This window comes from Triturus cristatus, chromosome 11 (assembly GCF_964204655.1).
Source record: "Triturus cristatus chromosome 11, aTriCri1.1, whole genome shotgun sequence".
Taxonomy (NCBI): domain Eukaryota; kingdom Metazoa; phylum Chordata; class Amphibia; order Caudata; family Salamandridae; genus Triturus; species Triturus cristatus.
The window spans coordinates 117,789,822-117,813,870 of record NC_140594.1 but is presented as its reverse complement, the minus strand read 5'-3'; the positions used below and the strand labels follow the sequence as shown (position 1 = coordinate 117,813,870).

At 46.6% G+C, this 24,049-nt stretch overlaps 1 protein-coding gene across 1 annotated transcript in view; it reads left to right on the top strand.

Annotated features, from left to right (window-relative positions):
- Positions 1 to 24,049, top strand: part of BCR (BCR activator of RhoGEF and GTPase) — a 419,493-nt gene that overhangs the window by 346,684 nt on the left and 48,760 nt on the right. Inside the window, exons 17-22 of the mRNA XM_085633565.1 lie at positions 6,586 to 6,645; positions 8,049 to 8,158; positions 9,208 to 9,347; positions 11,065 to 11,199; positions 16,772 to 16,877; positions 18,138 to 18,300. Coding sequence (XP_085489691.1) covers positions 6,586 to 6,645; positions 8,049 to 8,158; positions 9,208 to 9,347; positions 11,065 to 11,199; positions 16,772 to 16,877; positions 18,138 to 18,300 — 714 coding nt within the window. The remainder of the gene's footprint in view (positions 1 to 6,585; positions 6,646 to 8,048; positions 8,159 to 9,207; positions 9,348 to 11,064; positions 11,200 to 16,771; positions 16,878 to 18,137; positions 18,301 to 24,049) is intronic.

Sequence of the window (24,049 nt, the reverse complement as noted above, 5' to 3'; positions counted from 1 at the left end):
TTTATCTGAGCGGATGCCAGGTGAGGTGAGGCGGTCTCCCGTACTTTAGACGGGATTTGAAAGTTTTGCAGCGTGAATCTTTCTGGATTCACTATGCTGTGCATTATTCCGCGATCTTGTGGTTGGGTCCGGATTCGTAGTCTTTTCTTTGTTTTTTTTTTTTTTTTTTTTTGTAGCCCAGGTGGGCGTCGACGTCCACCATTTGGTGCACCTCCCGTGACGTCGTCGTGCTTCCTGCGGAAGTCCCACCTTTGGGGCGCCATCTTCAGATTCTTTTTTCCGCCGTTGGGTCTGGATCGTCATCGGGAAGCTCCAGAAATTCACTCGGAGGAAGAAGGAAGAAAAGCGAGTTTCATCGACTGGGGAAAATCATCGCTGGAACCGGAACAGGTAAAGATTTTCCTGGGGGCAAAGATCAACTCCCTCAACAGTACAGTAGTGCCCAGCGACAGGAGGACAGATGCTCTACTGAAGGAGACGCAGCTCTACCAGAAGGGGCGAGCTCTGACAGTGAGGGCGGTGAGCAAGATGATGGGGATGATGGCGTCCTGTATCCAGCTGGTGCCGAATGTACGCCTGCACATGAGACCATTCCAGGAATGGCTGCAACAGCAATGGTCACAAGCAAACGGGAGTTGGGAGGATCTAGTGGTTGTTACGCACGCAGTGCAGGAGGAGATAACTTGGTGGAACAGAGACAACATAACAACGGGGAGAAGCCTGACACCACCAAGCCCAACAATGACCATTACCACGGACGCATCGCAGAAGGGATGGGGAGCGCACATGGACAACCTCAGAGTGAGGGGTCTATGGGCTCCTGCAGACGCGGTCCGCCACATCAACTACCTCGAGTTGAAAACGATACTGTTAGCCCTGAAGGCATTCCAGAGACACCTGTTCGGCCAGAGGGTGTTGGTACAGACAGACAACACCACGGCGATGTTCTACATCAACAAACAAGGGGGGACACAGTCGTTTCCCCTCTCATCCCTAGCTCAGGAGATTTGGAGATGGGCCATACCTCTCAAGATAGATCTACTGGCAATTCACCTACCAGGGAAGGACAATGTGGAGGCAGACTGGCTGAGCAGACAGACCTCAGCATCGCACGAGTGGGAGCTCAATGGCCAGGAAACGGAGAAAATCTTCCAGAGATGGGGGACTCCCACAATAGACCTATTTGCAACACGCCACAATGCAAAATGCCAAAGCTTCGCGTCCAGGCAACCAGATCAGCAATCCAAGGGAAATGCCCTATGGATAAGCTGGTGGAGGACATTTGCCTACGCCTTTCCACCGATACCCCTGTTGCACAGAGTGCTCGACAAGTGCAGAACCAGCAACATGACTCTGATCCTGGTGGCTCCACAGTGGGCGAGGCAGACATGGTTCTCACAGATTCAAGAAATGGCGCAAGGCAATCCGTACAGGTTCGAGAGGAGAAAAGACCTGCTCTCAATGCAAAACGGGGAGGTCCTGCACCCAGAGCCAGAGACACTCAACCTAGCAGCATGGCTCCTGAAGACCTAGAGTTCGCGCACCTAAGGTTACCTCAGAGCACTATGCGAGTGCTACGGGAGGCAAGGAAACCTACTACAAGAAAGTGCTACAGCGCAAAGTGGAAGAGATTCACGGTGTGGTGCAGGAAAAAGGGCCTGCAAAACAGAATGACAAGAGACTCAACTGTGCTGAGGTACCTCACACACCTTCTAAAGAGTAACCTCTGCTCGAGCTCCCTAAGGGTACACCTAGCAGCGATCGTTGCCTACACCAGAGGTGAGAAGGGTGGAAGTTTCTTCACCTCGCAGGTGGTGAAGAGATTCATGGAGGGAGCCAAAAGAATGGCACCCCCGAAAAGGTTGCCGCCGCCGGCATGGAATTTAAACGTGGTTCTGACGGAGCTCATGAAGGCGCCGTTTGAACCCATTCACAAGGCCACTCTACAAATGTTGACGATGAAAACTGCCTTTCTAGTGGCCATAACCTCACTACGCAGGGTGAGCGAGCTTCAAGCACTAACGCTACAGGAGCCCTACATTCAAATTCACAAAGACAGGGTAGTCCTGAGGACGGACCCACACTTCATGCCCAAGGTAGTGTCGGCGTTCCACATCAATCAGAGTATCCAGATACCGAGTTTCTTCCAAAACCCGACTACAAACGCAGAAAAGGCCCTGCACACCCTCGATGCCAGAAGAGCGGTGATGCACTACATTGAAAGAACCAAGGAACTCAGGAAGTCGAAGCAGCTGTTTGTGTCCTTTGCTACTAGCTTCATGGGTAGACCAGTGACCAAGGGCACCATCGCTAGGTGGATTGCCCTCACTATTCAATTCTGTCACAAACAGGCTGGACAGGAGCTAACGGAGGGGCCCCAAGCTCACTCCACAAGGAAGAAGGGGGCCACAGTTGCCTTCCTGGCAAACACGCCCATCCAAGACATTTGTCTCGCAGCAACTTGGGCATCTGTGCACACGTTCACAAAGCACTACTGCGTGGACATTCAAATGAATAAGGAAGCACAGGTCGGACAGAAGGTGCTACAACACATTTTCAACGACCAGCGATCATCTTCCACCCAGCCACCACAAAAATAGGAAAACCGCTACAAAGTCTATGCACAGCATAGTGAATCCAGAAAGATTCACGCTGCAAAACGAAAAGTTTCTTACCTGTCGGTGTAGTTTTGCAGCTTGAAGATCTTTCTGGATTCACTAGCGAACCCACCCACCTCCGCCAGGAAGATGAGGCTGGAGGAAGAGGGGGTGAAATGGATAGGATCAAAGAAGTGGAAACGTACAGAAATGTGGACAAAAGGATTAATCAATCGCCTAGGGTTAAAAAAAAAAAAAAAAAAAAGGGGAAAAAAGAACCCGAAGATGGCGCCCCAAAGGTGGGACTTCCGCAGGAAGCACGACGACGTCACGGGAGGTGCACCAAATGGTGGACGTCGACGCCCACCTGGGCTACAAAAAAAAAAAAAAAAAAACAAAGAAAAGACTACGAATCCGGACCCAACCACAAGATCGCGGAATAATGCACAGCATAGTGAATCCAGAAAGATCTTCAAGCTGCAAAACTACACCGACAGGTAAGAAACTTTTCGATTTCTCCTAAAAACTAAAGGAGATTGTTTGAGAGAACTTTATCTCAAGTAGGTCGTTTTATTTACTTTACTGGTGTGTTTTACTGTTTTTGGGATCACACGATATATACAGCAGTAGCACAAGTTCTTGATGGTCCTGACGAAAGCCGGATTACCATTCAATCCTAAGGCTGAAACATGTAGACCCTCTGTTTTTTGGACTTGAGCAGATATGTTTTTTAAAACTACCTCTACACTGTTTTTAACTTTCTCACTCGGATAGATATTATTAAAAGTGTTTTTCTGTCCTAGTTGATGATTTTAACATTATCACTTTTTCACTTTTTCATGTTATGCACTGCTTCCATCACCACCATTAATACACAAGATAGCCATATAAAGATTCAGGGCACATACCTCATCTTAGATGAATGGAGAGGTTAAGTTTGCCCGGTCTATCTGCAGCCTTGATCAACTTGAGGGCTCAGGAAGGGCTATCGGTTCCCAAATGATGTGTGCTGCTATTCTGGTGGCTGATGGGATTCATTATTCATTATGAATATGTTGAGTGCTCTACTTGCTTGATCTAGTATGTTGGTTGACCCTAGATTTCTTTGTTGTTATGATAACTTGTAGGTAAATAAGGGATTAGCTATCTAGTGGTCGGTAAACATTTTTCCCTTGGACCCCCCTTTGATATATTTTGGTCATTCTTGATATATCTTGTTATATACTGTTCAGTATATTATCCACAGAGCTTTGCCAGTGCCCGTAGCTCTTAAGTTTACACACCGGCCGCGGTGCTGGCATACCATACTGAGATCCACACGCCCTTCAGCCTGCACACCTTTGTTGTTTGCACTGGTATCACTGTACTGGAACCGTTGCCATCCCCAAGAGCTCTCTGCCTGTGCACCTCCCCTCATCTGCTGCACATGGAGCTCTGCCTGTGCACCTCACCTCATCTGCTGCTCATGCAGCTCTGCCTGTGCACCTCCCCTCATCTGCTGCACATGGAGCTCTGCCTGTGCACCTCCCCTCATCTGCTGCACATGCAGCTCTGCCTGTGCACCTCCCCTCATCTGCTGCACATGTGCACATGCAGCTCTGCCTGTGCCCCTCACCTCATCTGCTGCACATGCAGCTCTGCCTGTGCACCTCACCTCATCTGCTGCACATGAACCTCTGCCTGTGCACCTCACTTCATCTGCTGCACATGCACCTCTGCTGTGCACCTCACCTCATCTGCTACACATGCAGCTCTGCCTGTGCACCTCACCTCATCTGCTGCACATGCACCTCTGCCTGTGCACCTCCCCACATCTGCTGCACATGCAGCTCTGCCTGTGCACCTCCCCACATCTCCTGCACATGCAGCTCTGCCTGTGAACCTCAACTCATCTGCTGCACATGCAGCTCTGCCTGTGCACCTCCCCACATCTGCTGCACATGCAGCTCTGCCTGTGCACCTCCCCTCATCTGCTGCTCATGCAGCTCTGCCTGTGCACCTCCCCTCATCTGCTGCACATGGAGCTCTGCCTGTGCACCTCACCTCATCTGATGCACATGCAGCTCTGCCTGTGCACCTCCCCTCATCTGCTGCACATGTGCACATGCAGCTCTGCCTGTGCCCCTCACCTCATCTGCTGCACATGCAGCTCTGCCTGTGCACCTCACCTCATCTGCTGCACACGAACCTCTGCCTGTGCACCTCACTTCATCTGCTGCACATGCACCTCTGCTGTGCACCTCACCTCATCTGCTACACATGCAGCTCTGCCTGTGCACCTCACCTCATCTGCTGCACATGCACCTCTGCCTGTGCACCTCCCCACATCTGCTGCACATGCAGCTCCCCACATCTGCTGCACATGCAGCTCTGCCTGTGCACCTCAACTCATCTGCTGCACATGCAGCTCTGCCTGTGCACCTCCCCACATCTGCTGCACATGCAGCTCTGCCAGTGCACCTCCCCTCATCTGCTGCTCATGCAGCTCTGCCTGTGCACCTCCCCTCATCTGCTGCACATGCAGCTCTGCCTGTGCACCTCCCCACATCTGCTGCTCATGCAGCTCTGCCTGTGCACCTCCCCTCATCTGCTGCTCATGCAGCTCTGCCTGTGCACCTCCCCTCATCTGCTGCTCATGCAGCTCTGCCTGTGCACCTCCCCACATCTGCTGCACATGCAGCTCTGCACCTCCCCACATCTGCTGCACATGCAGCTCTGCCTGTGTACCTCCCCACATCTCCTGCACATGCAGCTCTGCCTGTGCACCTCACCTCATCTGCTGCACATGCAGCTCTGCCTGTGCACCTCCCCTCATCTGCTGCACATGCAGCTCTGCCTGTGCACCTCCCCTCATCTGCTGCTCATGCAGCTCTGCCTGTGCACCTCACCTCATCTGCTGCACATGCACCTCTGCATGTGCACCTCACTTCATCTGCTGCACATGCATCTCTGCTGTGCACCTCATCTGCTGCACATGCAGCTCTGCCTGTGCACCTCCCCACATCTGCTGCACATGCACCTCTGCCTGTGCACCTCCCCTCATCTGCTGCACATGCAGCTCTGCCTGTGCACCTCACCTCATGTGCTGCACATGCAGCTCTGCCTGTGCACCTCATCTGCTGCACATGCAGCTCTGCCTGTGCACCTCACCTCATCTGCTGCACATGCATCTCTGCCTGTGCACCTCACTTCATCTGCTGCACATGCATCTCTGCTGTGCACCTCATCTGCTGCACACGCAGCTCTGCCTGTGCACCTCACCTCATCTGCCGCACATGCAGCTCTGCCTGTGCACCTCCCCACATCTGCTGCACATGCAGCTCTGCCTGTGCACCTCACCTCATCTGCTGCACATGCAGCTCTGCCTGTGCACCTCACCTCATCTGCTGCACATGCAGCTCTGCCTGTGCACCTCACTTATGTGCTGCACATGCAGCTCTGCCTGTGCACCTCACCTCATCTGCTGCACATGCAGCTCTGCCTGTGCACCTCCATGCAGCTCTGCCTGTGTACCTCCCCACATCTGCTGCACATGCAGCTCTGCCTGTGCACCTCCCCACATCTGCTGCACATGCAGCTCTGCCTGTGCACCTCACCTCATCTGCTGCACATGCAGCTCTGCCTGTGCACCTCACCTCATCTGCTGCACATGCAGCTCTGCCTGTGCACCTCACTTATGTGCTGCACATGCAGCTCTGCCTGTGCACCTCACCTCATCTGCTGCACATGCAGCTCTGCCTGTGCACCTCCATGCAGCTCTGCCTGTGTACCTCCCCACATCTGCTGCACATGCAGCTCTGCCTGTGCACCTCCCCACATCTGCTGCACATGCAGCTCTACCTGTGCACCTCCCTGGCACTGCACTTTGCACTGGTTATTGTTGATGATCCAGTTCTTAAAAGGAATGTACTAGGACTCTGTGCTGCTCAGATGCAACATATTCACTGAAACGTATCCGTAATTATCTGCTCTCGCTTGTCTTTCGCAGCTTGACCCACAGACTCTTCCGGACAGAGATTGGCAGCGGACAGTGATTTCCATGAGTGGAGTAAGTGAACACTGAGGTGTTGCTCTGGATGTGGTGGCATGTCAGTGTCCACATGATAGCTGGGAATCTCAGTAGGATTTCCATGTAGTTTTAGTGTGAATCTTTTGTTCCTGAACTTGAAGAATTTGTACTACTGAATGCAGCGTCCCAGAGATGGAGTGCTTTGTTCCTGCCTTTGGTATTGTAGTGACCTTGCTGCGCCCCTGCCAGTGTGTTGTGAATGTAAAGTCCCATGATTGAGCGGTGTGGGTGTGTACGTGCATTCGTCATGTGAGTGCTTTGTCCCTGACCTTGAAGAGGGAGTGCTCGATCACTGCCAAAGGATTGTGACTGTAGTGTTCCTAGGGTTATGAAGTCTTGGTTTCTGCACTTGGAATCTGAGTTGTGGTCTCGTACCCTGGGTAGGAGAGTGTTGTGTTTGTCTTCTCACTAGGTGAGGGCTGCACCGATGCCCTTGGGATGGGAAACCTGCATTTCTGGTCTTGCATGATGAGCACCGCGCCAATCCCCATGCAGTGCGAGTATTTCGTCACTTCCCTTGCAGGGCAAGTGCATCATCCTCAGCCTTTGGATGAGTGCTGCGTTCCTGCCATTGGAACAGGAGGGCTGCATCCTTGCCCTTGTAGTTTGAGCATTGTGCCCCCTCCCCTCTTAGTGTGAGTGCTGTTGGACTGATCTTGCAGCGCAAGTGTTGTGTCCCTTCCCTTGCAAATATGAGTGCTGTGTCCCTGGCCTTGCTGTGTGTCGATGCTGGTTCAACGCCCCTGCATCCTGTTGCAAATGTGGTCCTGCACTTGGAATCTGAGTGCTGTGTCCTTGCCATTGGATTTCGAGTGCTGTGTTGCTGCTCGTCAATCATTAGGCTTCTGCGCATTCTGGCACTGTGCTATCTATGCCTTGACTAAGCCACTCAGTGCGGTCTGTCATGCATTTTGAATGGTTAGGCCAGTGTATTCTAGCTGTAAGATTGTCAGTGGTATGTTTCTCTGCTCTGGGATCTTCAGTAATTAATGTTCCATCCTACTTCAATTCCTTTCTCTGCCCTGCTCAAACATGCTCTAAAAACAACTTGCCCCAGACCCATCATATCTTGGTGTCTGTCTGCCCGCCCTAATGCCACTGTTCATTGCCTGGATGCCAACTTGCCCTGCTTTGGTTCCTGGCATGATGCCAACATTTTCTGGCTTCATCGTGCCTTAGGCTCTTGAATCCTTCCCGCATGGCAGCTTACCATTGGGTTGATATACCCGAAAACAAGCCAGCCACTGTGCCCTTCTTAATCACCTCGATTCTCCCCTTGTGCTTGATTGTCTCCTTGATGCTTGTCTTGCCCTAATGCCAGCCTGTGCCCATGCATCCTGCCTTGGTGTAACCACATCTAAGCTTCTTCTTTCTCTCACTAGATTGATGTCAAGCTTTCAGTGAAGTTTTCCAGTCGAGAGTTCAGCCTGAAGAGGATGCCATCTCGAAAGCAAACTGGAGTATTTGGGGTCAAAATCGCCATAGTAACCAAGTGAGCAAGTCTCTACATAACCTAAACCTCTGTCTTCAGGCGCTTCTTTCCCTATACTTTTGCCCACCCCTTCCTTCACCGTCATTTCAGGCAGGTTCCTCTGTAGTCACTCTAGCCCATGTCGCTTTTGAGATCTCTTTAGCCCATCTCTCTGAAATCAAAATTTTTCTTACTAAAGGTAATTTCATTTCCCTTTATAAGACAACAAACCATATCTGATGCCCCATTAGCTGCTCTCACGAACACTGGCCTATCTGCTCCTCTTTCTGCATTCAACTTACCCCCTTTTATCACACATCTGCTTTCTGGAGGCCCCTTGAGCCAGTGTCTCACAAACCCCTTCTCTATTGAAGGTGTGGATTAGCTGTATATGTAAGTTTGCAACATAAACGTTAGCCTCCTGCAGCAGCTGTAGCAAGTGTATGTTACATTATCTTGACCATCTCTTGAAAGTCCTCAGGAGTACCCAGAGCAGCAGTGCTCCTCAAGCTGTCATCCGTGTTCCTGCTCTTCACATATGTGACATACACAGCTGCGGGCAGGGTGAAGAATGTTTAAACCACCAGACCCTCCCATAGTAGGCTCTGCTGTCATAAGGAGAGTTGAGGCATCTGTGCCTTCCTTCAAGGCTCCCTTCCTTTCCTGATCAACCTTCTACATGGTTCTCCTAGACAGTCCAAAGGGGTCGGAGTTCTGCCCCTTTGAAATTGTTATTGGCTGCTGGAGGCATTATTTGGTCGATTTATTGAAGAATGTATTGAGTTCCAGCATTGCTCCTAAAGAGCCTCCTGGGTGCTTGAAATCATAAACTTCAACCCACAAAGAATGGGAGATAACTAGAGTGGAGTGAAAATGAGGATTAGTCTGGACTGAAACTAATAGGAGATTCCGGCGGAATATCTTATAAACTTTATACAGGGCTTTGAGAACAGTGGAGCTCATGTGCAGGGGAAGGAGCCTCCTTTGGTCAGCATCCGTTTTACACGTCCCTCCCAGGGCCTCACCCCATTCCTCAACACCCTTCAATTGAAGCCCTTCTTTTTCCTCAGGAGAGAGCGATCTAAGGTGCCTTATATTGTTCGCCAGTGTGTGGAGGAGATTGAGCGACGAGGAATGGAAGAGGTTGGCATTTATCGCGTCTCCGGGGTTGCCACCGACATCCAGGCTCTGAAAGCTGCTTTTGATGCCAGTAAGTACCAGTCTTTCTGATCCAGACAACTAACAGGAGTGTTGATTTGTGGCCCATCTCCTCGGTGTGGCGATCCACGTTAAAGGTGGCATGAGATGCAGCTGACTTGAGCTTTGCTGGAGCTGAAACGTGTCTGCTTGAGAGAAAATGTATGTGTATGGTTATGTGCTTCAAGACCTGCAGAAGCCAGCCCACTGGGTCTATGTGCTAGTCATTGCAGTGCTGAGATGTTAATTCTGTGTGAATTTGTGAGCAGTGAGTCTGTGAATCTGTGTTTGTGGCAGTGATTCCACAGGTCTGTGGCAAGTTCTGAACTATTATTCTGTGGATCTGTGGGCATTACTGAGCTGTGGATCTGTCTGCAGTTGAGAGCAGTGCACCGGCACTTGTGTGTACATGTAAGCAATGGTTCAACAGATCTGTGTGCATTTGTGAGCAGTGAGTATGTAAATCTGTCGGTTTCTGGCACTCATTCCACAAAATCGGTGTGCACTTCCGAGCTCTGCATGTGGATCTTTGTACAGGTTTGACCTAAAGTGTGTAGATCTATGCGTATTTCTGACTAATTGTTTGTTGAATCTCTCTGCATTCGTAACATGAGTCTGCCAATGTGTGTGCATTTCTGAGCTGTGAGTTGGCAACTATGTGTGGAAATAGAATACCTCAAACGAAAGAGAGAGCAATTTAAAGATGAAACAGTACATCCTACTTGGAGTTATGCAAATTCATACTAAGGTGGTTTTACTCCCTCTAGCCACACCATAAATAGCAGCCTTCAGAATGTCCTGTCTATGGTTAGTATTGCATTTCTTGGATATGAAATGTGAGGTGTACTTCAAAATGTCGTCAAACCCTCACCCGCTTATTATGGCATGCTTCATCATTGGATCAGCTTCAAAGTTGGGATCTGACCTCCACTCCAGTTGGTATGTGTGACAGAAAGTCCTTGTGAGGTGTTGAAACGTCTCCTGCATCTGAAGATTATCTCTTAACTAGCACCTGTTTAACTACACTGACTACCTGTTCTAATTGCGCTCTGTCATCCTTATGAACCGCTGTAGCTAAGATTGTGAGAGGGTGGTTTAAGGAACCTTTAATGGGACTCTTCTACAGCAAGTTTGAAACCAAACCGCTGTGTTAAGAGCCCTGTGCGTCAATGGGTGTGGACTTGGTTCTGTGTGTTCAGCTGCTACTGTGAGTCATACGCATTCATCAGGATATCATTAATAGCCATTTGTTGATTGGTCGTAACAGGAAAGCGTTTTGACTTATGCAGTATAATACTGTTAAAGGATAGTCGCTGATTGCAGTTGCTGGTGTTGCAAGTTGAGTGCTTGTCTAAAGATATATTATATAGCGTTTTTTGAATGCTACAAATGCTGTGGATCAGTCGTGTGGGACATGCTAGGTCACCATTCCCCATCAATGGCGTTGGAAGCTTCTGCCGAAGAGACTTGCACGGCCATAGTGTGGAAGCTGCAGTTGAAGGATGAACGTTCTGTTCAGTTGCATCTCGAGCCATATACCCCCCAAAACCTCTTTCTGACCATAGACGGCACCGTGAGGATTTTTGAGTAGCTGTGAAGCTGTCTCCGCCTGCTTTTCTGACATATAGTCTTGAGGTAGTGTTGGCTTTTTGCATTCTTCAGTGTGGTCTAGACATGGATAAAGCTGACACCATAGCATCTTTTCATTGAGCTGCACTTCTGTCTTTCAGACAATAAAGATGTTTCTGTGATGATGAGTGAGATGGATGTCAACGCCATTGCTGGAACCCTGAAGCTATATTTTCGAGAACTGCCTGAACCCCTGTTCACTGATGAGCTGTATCCCAACTTTGCGGAGGGTATTGGTATGTAGACTTTCATGTTACACAGTTTCCTCTTGCCATCTCGTAGAGGGTATTCATGCAGATGTGTTATGCTTCGCTGGGCTTTCTCTCTTAGATGGGCAGGATGGGGATGAGTTGTGATCTGGGAACTGGCCAAGTTCGGCCACGCTGGAAACAGCATTTGTAATGACCACTTTCCAGTTCTGCGTCTTGACTGGATTTTTTGTTTTTAACATACAACAATGCCTCAACTGGAAAACATTGAAAAATAGGGAAACAATAAAAACAGTGATGCAAATCACAACGGGGATGGAGAACAAAAGGGAGACCACAGCGATGCAGCTGGAGTGAAAAAAGGGGGAGGTATTATTTGTAAGTAGTTATAGCAGCACTACAGTACAGTTAAATATACAATGACCAAAAGCACGCAAGGTGAACACTGGCCGTGTTTAGTGAAGGTGAGCGGCGCAGTGACACAAGGGTGGATGCTTCATTCGTCCCCGCCTTGAGCTATACTACGGAGGTTTGACTCCTCTGCTGCCAACTTCGAAATCATTTCTTGCCTTGCAGCAACGTGGATCCCGAATCCTTAATCCTTCCAACTCGTACTGACTGCCCAAAACCCAGCTTGAAACCTTCATCACGCTGTGGAACTCGTCAACATGAGCTCTACTTGACCGCCTGAACCCCGCTAGAATCAGCAGGCCTTCATCACGCTGTGAAATCAATTAACTTGTTGAACTCCCTGACTGTTCTGACCCGGACACTTGACTTACCCCTGTCCAGTTCAGCACTACTTCCTACCAAATGACCATTGTCCTGATGATGACCTGAAATCAATCAGGTTGAAACGCCATCGCCTACCGAGCATAGAACTTTGGCGTTGTTGTCGTCAATTTAATTAATCTGACTTCCAAAACATGAGCATTGTATATATCTTTTTGTAAATCTTGACCACATTCTTCTTCGTTCTTGTCGCCGTTCACGCTGCTCTCATCACCCTTGTGTCACTGTGCCGTTCACCTTCACTAAACACGGCCAGTGTTCACCTTGTGTGCTTTTGGTCATTGTATATTTAACTGTACTGTAGTGCTGCTATAACTACTTACAAATAATACCTCCCCCTTTTTTCACTCGAGCTGCATCATTGTGGTCTTCCTTTTGTTCTCCATCCCCGTTGTGATTTGCATCACTGTTTTTATTGTTCCCCCTCTTTTTCAATGTTTTCCAGTTGAGATACTGTTGTATGTTAAAAACTTTACCCGGTCTCACCTGGGTTAACAGGTCCCACTCCTGTATTTGTTTCTTTGGATTTTTTGTTTAGCATCTGTGCATAGCACCAGACTGCTCTTGACTGTGTCTGGGGCAAACATTCTCCAGAGGCAGCAGAGGAATTACTGAGCATGCTGTTGGATCTCTCCAGATGTGGGTGCGTAGTTCAAGCTCTTTTTACATCTCCCTTTCGGTTCTGTAGAAATGTCATGTGCAGTATTACTGTGGATCATATTCTTTCCTGGAGGTTCCCCTACTCTATTTCCTAAAGAGTCCTCCAGGATGCTGTTCTTGCTTATTAACACTAATCTGAAGTGGTTGTATGTCACTTTATCATAGTCAAAATATCACCATGCAGGTATCAACTACCACTAGATCATCAAGATAAGTATAAGGAAATTTACATGTAGTATTTTCAACTCCACATCTGCTTACCTTAACAATATGTTGGTATTCAATATTGCAGATTTGATATTTTTTAGGTCAATCTTTGACCATGATATGGTGCCCTCCCACCATACCTTCTGATTCGAAGTCAAAGGTTTTATATAAATGTACACTTATTTAGAAGTATATAGCTAACCTATATTTAGCTCTGTGAACAATTGCAGAGCTCAGAATCTGACTTATCGATCAATATGTGGTGACTAAAGTTCAATGCAACGTGAGTCAGCATTGTTAATGTTAACTCAAAATGCATGGGACAGTCAACTCTGAACATCGATTCAACACATCACTATAGGCATCCTCAGTGTCCATATCCAAGCCAAGAGTCTCCGATTCTCTCCTTAATTCGAATAAACTATAGATAATCCAGTTGTTAGAAAATCGTTTTAACCGCACTAGACAGCTGTAAAAGGCAGGTATTTTTATTCTATTGAGGGACACCTTAGCAGGTGACTGGTGCACAATGCAGTTCTGCAGTATTATAACACTATACTGTGAAGTGCTTGAAAAAAGTAAACTTTGAGCAATAGGTGCCGCTCAAAAGAGTTTGTATTATTGATGTAGACTGGTGAGAAGATACAGCTGTAAAGTTGTTCAGCCACCAAATCTTGTTCATGTGGAGTACTGTAGTGTGTACTGATAAAAGTAACACTAGGAGGAACTGGACAGTTCCAATTACAATTACCCTGCCTACATCGCTGAAAGGATTAAAGGTTTATGGATGAATTAGATCACCTTTGAGTTTTCCCAGTGTAGGAATGCAAGGCCTTCACACCAGCCTGCAGATTTGTGGCCTAAAGAACTTGATGCCCCACCAGCTGCAATAAGAGAAGTGAGACAGATGGGAGTAAACATGGATTCAGACATGTCCCTGATACCACATGCCAATAAGGTTACAAGTTGCACCTTCTACATAATGAAAACACTGTGACACATCTTTCCATGCCTGAGCTTCGATACTAGAAAAAACTACCAGCTATCATTATGCTTATGATCTCCAAGCTCAATGATACAAGTAGCCTGAATTTTGGCGCCTTTTGCTTCATCATATGCAAAATTCAACATATCCAGAAGGCTGCAACAAGAAGACTCCTCTGTCTACAACCTAAAAAACACATGATGCCAAGCCTTCAAATACTTCACTATCTAACTGTAACTAAATCACCAATGTTCAAAACAATTTGCATCATCCACTGAACCTCCCAAGAAAAAAGAATACTATACGTCCTAATTAAATTCAAGTAGTACAAACAAAAAACGACACTGTGCTCCAGGCTAGCACCACTGATTGTCATACCACCTTACAAGATGAAATACAAAGGAGGCCCACTTTCTTGGTATAAGCTGTCACGCTTAGGAACTCATTTCCCTCTAAGGTTCAAAGCATCCAGGCACATTTAAAGTTCCTAAAAGGGCTAAAAACTTGGTTGTTTCAAAGATAATTCCATCAGCCACTGACCCTGGGAACAAACTCAGAAGGGGCCAGCATAGGCACGAGTTGAGAGCTGTAGAATAGTCCCTCCACCAGCAGATCATGCCTATGATTTTCGACCTTGAACTGAGCCTTGGCTCCAGGGCAAGGAACGGCCCGAGAGAGCCATGATGTCAGACCAGATCTGCCTTCAAAAAGGCCTCGGTAGTGTGCTCTGCCCACTGTTCCTGAGGCTCCTTGTTTCTGAGTGGTATCGTAGGCGCTGGAAATGTCTTGCATCCATGAGGTCAAAACTCAATGTCTAGATCAAATACGAAGCTGGCTTGACCCCAAGAAAACCACCCCCAGTAGAAAGTGGTGGCAAGCAGCCTGATGTATGGCAGAGGAGAATTTATATGCATCCAGTCTTTGTCCATATCCTGGCTCTGCCACATTCAACTGGTCATCTTCAAGTCAAAAAGTGTCACCTCTCAAAATAGGAGGCAGTTTCAGAAGAGCTTATCCAATTCCAAAAAAGAAGATTCCTAGGGAGCCTGCACTATCGCCTTCACGGTTACCATCAACGGTACAGTCTGTGCATACAGACTCTAGTGCAGATCAACCAGACCATACGAGCACCCAATACCAACAGATGATGGAAATAACTCTTGGCATGGCTGGAATGTGGACTGCTCTCAAGGTATGACAGATAACAGCAGGAGGAGCTATAGGAACTGGTTAGGCACATTTCTCAAGCTTATAAAAAGCAAGGAAAGGCATCATCTAGGAAGGAAAAATATTTTCCAACTCCAAATGTAGGTGTGCCCTAGATGCTGCTGATAGTCTCCGGGAAAACAAATACCAGCATTTTGCTCTGCCATCCTGCGTATCTTAGATTCTTGCGTTTCCAGCCAAGGTGAAACATGGCCCTATCGGTTAACCTTGGCTAAGGAACACCTTCATGGGCTACAAGTTGACTCTGTTTCAAAAAACGAAGACAGAGATGGGCAGAGCAAAGGCCAATGTAGCACTTTAAAACCACCCCCAGCATCAAGATTTCATAGCCGACAAATAGTAAAATTAGAGGGTAGAAACCAGTGTTCTGCATACCAGGCACAGCAGCCACTTCAAGAGGGCTAAAATCCAGGCCGTACTCTGGAAGGCAGCTTCCAGGGCAACAGCTGTGGTAAGGGATGATGTACCCAAAATAGGACCACCTCTGCTCCCATGACTTTCTACCCATTCCTCCTCTGAAAACTCAATACATGTCAGGAGCACATCAAGTTAAGCTTGCATCAGTGGAAAGATATAGCCTCGGACCTCTGGCGGCTTTCCATCATCACCCATGACTCCTGCCTGGAATTTCAAACCATTACACCGGATATCCACCACACCGGCAAATAATTAGCCAAAACCACCAACAGCAGCTGCAAGAGGGAGCAAGCTATCATACCTGCCCCTCCACACCAATGAGGGCATGGCCTCTATTCCCGGTACTATATCTTCTCCAAGAAAGACAAGACTTAACAGATGGTACTGGATCTACAACCACCCAATCAATATATCACATCAGCGCACTTTAAGATGACTACTCTCCTGGAGTCATTCTACTGCTCTGTGTTGGGCACTACATGGCGACCCATAAACTCAAGGATACCTACTTCCACATACCCAGCTCACCACTTGCACCTCTGGTTTGTGGTAAGTGGAATTCACTATCAATTCAAAGTCCTACCGTTTGAGGTCACAGCAGACTCTCAAGTATTTGGCAGTGGTAGCTGTGCGTCTTTGATGCAACAATATTCATTGGCAGGAAGAGAGTGGTAGCAGAGTGAAATATCTCAGCCATGCTCAGCAAGTCATCTCATCCTTCCAAATTCTGGTATTCACCGTCCATGCTAAAAAAGACAAAGTCTACTCCAGTGAGCGGGTGGTGGAATATAAAAGACTGCTTCCCCTTTTTCCCAACGTTGCATCCTTAGACAGTTAGAATGATAATGAAACTGTTAGGCATGATAGTGTCTTGCATTAAATGAGTTCTAAATGCCCGATTGCACATGTGCCCCCTCGCAAGAATGCCTTGTGAGGCGAAGGTCGGTGCGGCTTGGCAGTCGTAAGAGGCAGTCCAATGTTCAGCAAAAACTAGTGGTGGTTAACATTCACCCTCAAGTGGAACACGATTACAACTACAGTAGATTTCAGTTAGGTAAGATCAAAAACATAAGACTGTGTTGGAAGGTGGCTTGATAGAAGGCCCTAAGGAATTGTGCAGGTTGTAAGACAGTAGGAGAGTGATAGGAGAAGAAGGCTAGTGGTAGGATGCATGGGAAAGAGGCCTGGCGATATTGGATACATACCTGCTGTGTGGGTGCTTGAAAACCTTTACAGGAACTTGTCAAACTAAAATCACCGTAGAACTTGATGTTGGAGAAATGTAATGCAGCTTTGCTTCTCCCTCCCTAGTTCTTTCAGACCCAGTTGCAAAAGAGAGCTGTATGCTGAACCTACTCCTGTCCCTCCCAGAGCCCAACCTGGTGACCTTCCTCTTTCTCCTGGACCATTTAAAGAGGTATGCAGTGGAATCTAATAATGTTCTGCCCCTTCTCTGAGCAGCAGAGCGGGGGCCATGCCCACCACAGCCACACATTATTACCTGCACAGTTGTCACCAGATACACCCACACCAGCAAAGAACAATCCATAAAAACCAGCATACACAGACACGCACAAATTCCTAAATGGACAAAATAGTCTGTATATGCATCCGCAAGCCTACAAATATCCATCTGGACATTGACTACTCCATACCATTCCGCATAGACAAGAATAAGCACTCTCTCATACACATAACCATTTATGGACACCAGTACTTGCAGAAAACCCCAAATGGTTGAAATGCAGAGTGTCTCTTCAATCCTCTCATGTACTAATGCCTATATAGTCCTACAGGTCCCCCACCCACACAGCACGGGCTCCTGTGTACAAAACCCAACCTGGGCATAGAAATAAATAAACACGAACCACACCAAAACACACATACACCAGCCCTCACCCCCTTACAAACTAGCAGGGAACCCTGTGCTTAAGTCCCAGTACAGAGAAAAGTCTATATATACTTGCACAAACACCTACACGTGCATAAAATCCTCCATATGCATTAACAAGCACATAGATATCTGCATGCACATAGAAGCTTTTATACACACAAGCATACATGCACAAATATTTGGGAAACATTGTTTACACCACATGCCACACAACACATGCCATAACAACGCGGTCATTACAATGACCGCGTTATAACAACGCATGCCATTACAACGCAAGTCAAAACAACGACTTGCTCTAGGGGCCAGAAGGTGCTGGATTTAAAATTCAACACCTTCCCTACGGTTGCACAGACCGGAGTTAGAATAGTAAATTATACTATTCCAACATCCAACGCCCCCCTCTAGAGCAAGTCGTTGTTCTGACTTGCGTTGTAATGGCATGCGTTGTTACAACGCAGGCCTTGTAATGGCAGTGTTGTAATGGCATGCGTTACAAAAGCATGTGATGTAACATGGCATATTCAAATATTCACACATGCGTAGGCTCCGGCTATACCAGCCTGTACTAAAATTTACAAACGCCCACCTTCGGTATGCACCAAAATGACATACATAGTCCTGGCAAGCACACTGCCTGCATACAAACACCCATCAGCCCATGTTTTACACACACACACTCTGCTATACCCTCTTCACTTGCCCCCCTACTCCAACACAATGTGTAGACAGATGTATTTTGAGAGCACTTATAGCTTGCACTTTCTCATCCTGACCCTCAAGGATTGCAGAAAAGGAGATGATCAACAAAATGTCCCTGCACAATTTGGCAACAGTCTTCGGGCCCACGCTGCTCCGGCCTTCTGAGAAGGACAGCAAAATATCGTCAAACCCCACTCAGCCCATAACGATGGCTGACAGCTGGTCTCTGGAAGTGATGTCCCAGGTAAGATTTTACTACTTTCTGGACCAGACACTGTATGAAGCTGCAGCTGCCTGCACTATATTGTGTAATACTTTTATTCTATCTTGTCTCTAATATCCCTCTTCGTCTGCCCCTGTTCATCATCAGGCGCCTGACAAGTGTGAGGTGCTGCTGCTTGCAGCCCTAACCTTCTTAGCTTCTTAAGCACAGATATTTGAAAATAAGCATTTTACTTGTCTTATAAAGCGGCAGGTGCACATCCCTGCAGTCATTTGAGAGTGTTCTGCTACAATCCAGACATTCAGATACCCATACAAGCAAAGATGCAATAAATACCCGAGGAACATGTAAAATGGACAGATAAGAGTGCATCTGTGGGGCAGTGCGAGAGCTTTCAGAGAGTTTCAGATCGAAGGTCCGTTTTACCGTTGTGGGGTTTCAGCTGTTTATAAACTAAATGTAGTGAGTGTGGTCCTTTTATGTTTGGATCTAATGCTTTCCAGAGAATGAGCTCTTCGACGCTGCATTCTCCCTCTCCATGCTTGAAGCTTAAACTAGGATTGGCAGTGTCACCGGGGGTAGTCGAGATCCGCCTCTGCGCGTGTTCTTACGTTTGGCTCCAAAGGGGCCCTGCATGGTGCACATAATGTTGAAATGCACGGTTATTTGTACACCACTGTAGTAATTCTAGCGTGCGTCTGCAGTCACTGGAATCAGTTTTTCCTATCTGCCCTCTGTACATGAAGATACAGTAGTTTAATAAATAGAAACAAAAAGAGAGCGAGGAAAAAGAAAAACTTGTCCTCTTCCCCAATGACTTTGGCAAAACAAAATGGACAAGTTTTTGATGATTCAGAGCAAACTTTGTTTGCTATCACTTTGAAGTAAACGTGAAAGGAGAGAGCACAACTGCTGTGAAAGAAACCCCTCACCCACCTACCTAGTAGGTGGCATGCTTCATCATCGGGGCCCAACTGGATTGCCTAATACAATCCAGTTGTGCTACAATGCCTGGATTACAGCGGAGCAGGATATTGAGCAGAGAGTGACGTGCTATGTGAGATGTGATTATGGGTTAAAAAAGTCTCTGGGAAATGCCCTGGAAAAAACTTTTATTAGAAGGGTCCCAGGACTAATGTTAAAAAGTTATGCGGGATATACAGTTAGGAATATTATTTTCTTGAAATCCCTTGTAAATAAGGTCAACTAGTTTCAGCCTTCTGGATGGTTCTAGAGGCTTTCGTCAGGACCAAGAAAAAGGTGAGTGGCCATATGAACAAGGTATAGGCCACGTGTAAATATCAGCACACACCCTAAAGTGTGCCGTGAGTGGAGTGATAATGTACTCACAGTATCTCCGTTTGAGATTACCTGAAAATAAAAAGTTAATTAATAAGGATAAGAAAAACTGCTATGAATCATGCATATATACTAAATGCATGCTCCTTTCAACTTGTGGCTGGTGATCTGATGCCAATAACTTGGTGGACATGCACGAACACTAGAACAGGCTTGCGTGGCTACAATGTGCCCCAATAGTGTAGACATACACAGGGAATCCGTGAGTGAATCAATATCGTAATACTGGGGCACACGGTGCTCATAATCTCTATCATTCGTGTGCGTGCCTATGGCGCAAACGCAAAAGTATTGCACACATTAGGTGTTACGAGGCAAATCATGGAAGATCTGGACGCCCAATATGCTTTTAGGCCAAGTGCGCGTGCATCGTAATAAATGTTTGTTAACATGGTGGCGCATACTAACATGGTGCCAAGTATGTGTGGACTTCAACATATAAACAATACATGACAAACATACAACAACTTTAGTGACAAACAACATGGAAAGCAGTCTCACTTGAGTAAAGAGGTAGTTATGCCTCTGGAGAACGATCGACGTGTAACTCCCCTCTTGACCTTAATGAAAAGGAAAGGAAATGGCGGGGGGGAGTTGGTGTTGAATATATGAAGGCTTCGAACAAAGTTACTGGGGTGAATCAACGTGAAATTCTGAATATGGACGGTAAAGAGATAAGTCGATCGACGTGATCCCTTCCGAGTTTTGTACTCACAGTTGTCAGGGAAAGTAAGGTCCGAGGTACCTAGGACGACGATCGGGTCCGCTTGTTCAGACCCGTGATGGAAATGGGGAGTGGTTAAAAAGGAGGAAAGGAAAGCAAACAGGCAACCGGAAGACGGACGGGATGTCACGTGGTGCTGCTCTGAAAGACTAGAGCGCAGTGTCTGCGAGTGGTGCAGACGGAGCCTGTATGCGTGTAATGGAAATGGAAAAAATAAAAAAAGTATGTAGAACACAAAGCAGAGCTACACGGAGTCTCCTGTTGATGGCTCCTGGTTTAAATCGAACTGAATTAAAAATATGTTTTTTGTCCCTCTATGGTGCAGCTGAAAAAATAATAATGAATACATAAGGGACCTGGTGGGGAGGGTCAAAATAAGAGCCCCCTTATGTTTATAGTAACAGGCATGTGCTTGAATAACTCTATCAAGATAGAACTATGCCTAGATGTAGTGAGAAGTATAATTAGTTTCCGGCACATGGAGAGTAATAAAGGATCTGTACTAAAACCTAAATCCTAAGGGTGAGTTTAAAGTCCTAAGGATTGGTGTGATGCATTGTACTGATTGTGCAGATCAGAATCATGATACAGCGAAAAATGTGTAGAATGGAAGTCTGCACAGGGTCAGTGATAGGCAGACGCTCTGTATGATGAGGGCATAAGACTAAGGAAAGTGTATTAAATTGCATAACTACTGCAGGCTAATTTGAGAATGTGCAAATGCAGTAACGCTAGTTCTTAACTACACTTGTTGTATTCATGAACGATGTATACTGTTCCAGGGTACATTATCATTAAGCCCTGAGATGTGGGTTGAGAGTCTGTATACCCAGCGTTGTTCTTTCTCGAACAAACGTTCTTGGATGTTGGTTTGGTTAGGCTCAAGTTGTTCAATTATGACCCAGGTCATGTCGTTGGTGGTATGTCCCTTAGCTAAATAGTGTTCTGTGAGCTTTGTCGTGCTGCGTTTGCAGCGGATGTTACTGCGATGCTCGCTGATTCTGATTTTGACCTTTCTGCTAGTCATCCCGACGTATCGTAATTTGCAGGGGCATGTGATCAGATAGATGACATTTGCCGAATTGCAGTTGGTATGTTTCATAATTGTCCAGATTTTGTCTTGTTCAAGATGTAAGGTTTTGGTGGGTTGTGTAAGATGGCAAATACTGCAGTTGCCACATGGGTAATGACCTGTCACTTCTGGTAGTCCCCATGCATTCAGTACTGTACTGGGAGCACTCAGGACCTTTTTAGGTCTGGTAGACACTAAATTGTCTCTGAGGTTGTATGACCTTTTGTAGGAAAATAGGGGTTTTTCCCATTGTAGCTTGCCCGAAGTTATGATTTTCCAATTATTTTGTATCAGTTTGGCTACTTGATTTGAGATGGAATTGAAGGTAGTTACACATGTAAGTGGTATGGTTGTTGGCATATCCATTTTTGGTTCCAGTAGACCTTCTCGGTTTTGGTTCCTGGCTCTTTTTTGCGCTTTGTGAATGATTTTGTTGGGGTATCCACGGTTCTGTAGTTTTGTAGTCAGTTCTTCTGATTGTTTTTTAAAATCTTTTATTTCACTGCAGTTTCGGCGCAATCTAAGGTATTGCCCAAACGGTAAATTGTCCCTCAGAGGCCTAGGGTGGAAACTCTGGAAGTGTAAAAGGGAATTTTTAGCTGTTGGTTTGAAGTGGGTTTTAGTCAAGAGTACTCCATTTCGTGCTTCAATCTCCAAGTCTAGGAAGGTAATGTTGGTACTGCTTGTTGTATGAGTAAATTGTAGGTTTGGGTCAAGTGTGTTAATCCAGTTCAGGAATTCGCTGAGTCTTTGGCTGTTACTGAGTGTATGCTGATTGATGGTTGAAGATGTGTAAATCTTCAAAATTGGACACATACAGGCCCGCTACACTGGGAGCAAAAGTGCTCCCCATAGATGTACCGTACTGTTGGAGGAAGAGGGTGCCCTCATATTCAAAAAAAAATTGTCTTTTAGGGCTATTTCAGCACATTCCATTATGAAGGATTTTGGAGTGTTGTAATCCCAGATCGTTTTGTCGAGGGAGGTGCGGATAACCTCTAGGGTATCATCTTGGGGTAGGCTGGTATAGAGGCTTTCTATATCCAGACTTACAAGGATGGATGTGGTAGGATTGAACTCTAGGTTGTTAATTTGGTTCAGTAAGTCTTTAGTATCTCTTAAGTAGGCTGGTGTTGACTGAACTATAGGTTGCAAATAGAAGTCACAGAAGCGGGACAGGGGTTCAAGCAATGAACCTATTCCGGAGACAATGGGTCTGCCTGGAGGTGGTGTTTTGTTTTTATGTATTTTTGGAATGGTGTAGAAATATGGAGTAGTTTTGCCACCTGAAGTGAGAAATGATGCTTCTTGTTTACTGATGTAACCATTAGATTCAGCTTCATGAACCATGATGTCAATTTTGGTCTTGACTTTGTCTGTGGGATCTTCATCCAGTATTTTATAGTTCTTAGGATCATCTAGGAGGCGTGTGCATTCCAGATGGTAAGCATTCCGATTTTGAATGACTATGCCTCCACCCTTATCAGCTGGTTTAATGATGATGTCTTTGTTGTTTTTAAGACTTCGTATGGCATTGAACTGTTGAGCTGTGGTGTTATTGAATACTTTATTCTCATGGGTATTCTCTATGCCTTTGTATATCGCTTGTTCGAAGGCGATGAGTTCCGCTGGTGTTGTGTGGGGTGGAGGAATGAAAGTTGATTTCAATTTGAGGGTGGTGTCGCCCTTTTCTTCTTGTTGTGACTCCTTTGTAGGTGAATTTTCAAAGAAAGCTTTGAGTTTAAGTTTGCGAAAAAATTCTGATAATTCACAATGTAATTTGAATTTATCAAGTTTCGCTGTAGGTGAGAACCCAAGGCCTCTGTTCAGAACTTGTTCTTCTGCTGTTGAGAGAGTGTGGTCTGATAGGTTAGTTATTAGACTCTGCTTGTGCTCGGCTGAGGTTCCTTTGTCCTGCTGCGTGTGTTGGCACTCGGGTTCTGGTTGTCTTCCCAATGTACTTGGCCTCTCCGTGGGCGTCTTCCGCGTCCCCTCTGGCCTGATCCTAAAAAAGGAAACCGTTGATTGTGGTTGCCAAATTGGGGTGGGGGTTGTTGAAATTGTGGGTTCCAGCCATAGAACATCGGTTGAGTCATAGGCGGGAAAGGAGCCGGATAATTGGGTACCATTCCTGGGTGCATATTGGGCCATGGTTGTTGCCAATGTGTGTTTCTTCCTCGCCCTCTTCCACGTTGTCTGTTTGTATAGTGGCCTTTTTCTGATCCAGAACTCTCATTACTGCCATCGCTGTGTATTGAGGATCCCTCTTCTGATGATATGGAGTGATTTGATCTCGTAGGGGTTTTATAGTCTGCATCTGAATATGGATATGTTTTGACATATGAAAATTTCTTTAAGTCTTTTTGGAATTGTTGAATCTTGGATTGCGTGAGTTCTTCTTTGTAGTCTGCAATTTCTTTGTTGACCTCCTCTAGTCTTTTCTTATATGCTTTCCAGAGAATGAGCTCTTCGACGCTGCATTCTCCCTCTCCATGCTTGAAGCTTAAACTAGGATTGGCAGTGTCACCGGGGGTAGTCGAGATCCGCCTCTGCGCGTGTTCTTACGTTTGGCTCCAAAGGGGCCCTGCATGGTGCACATAATGTTGAAATGCACG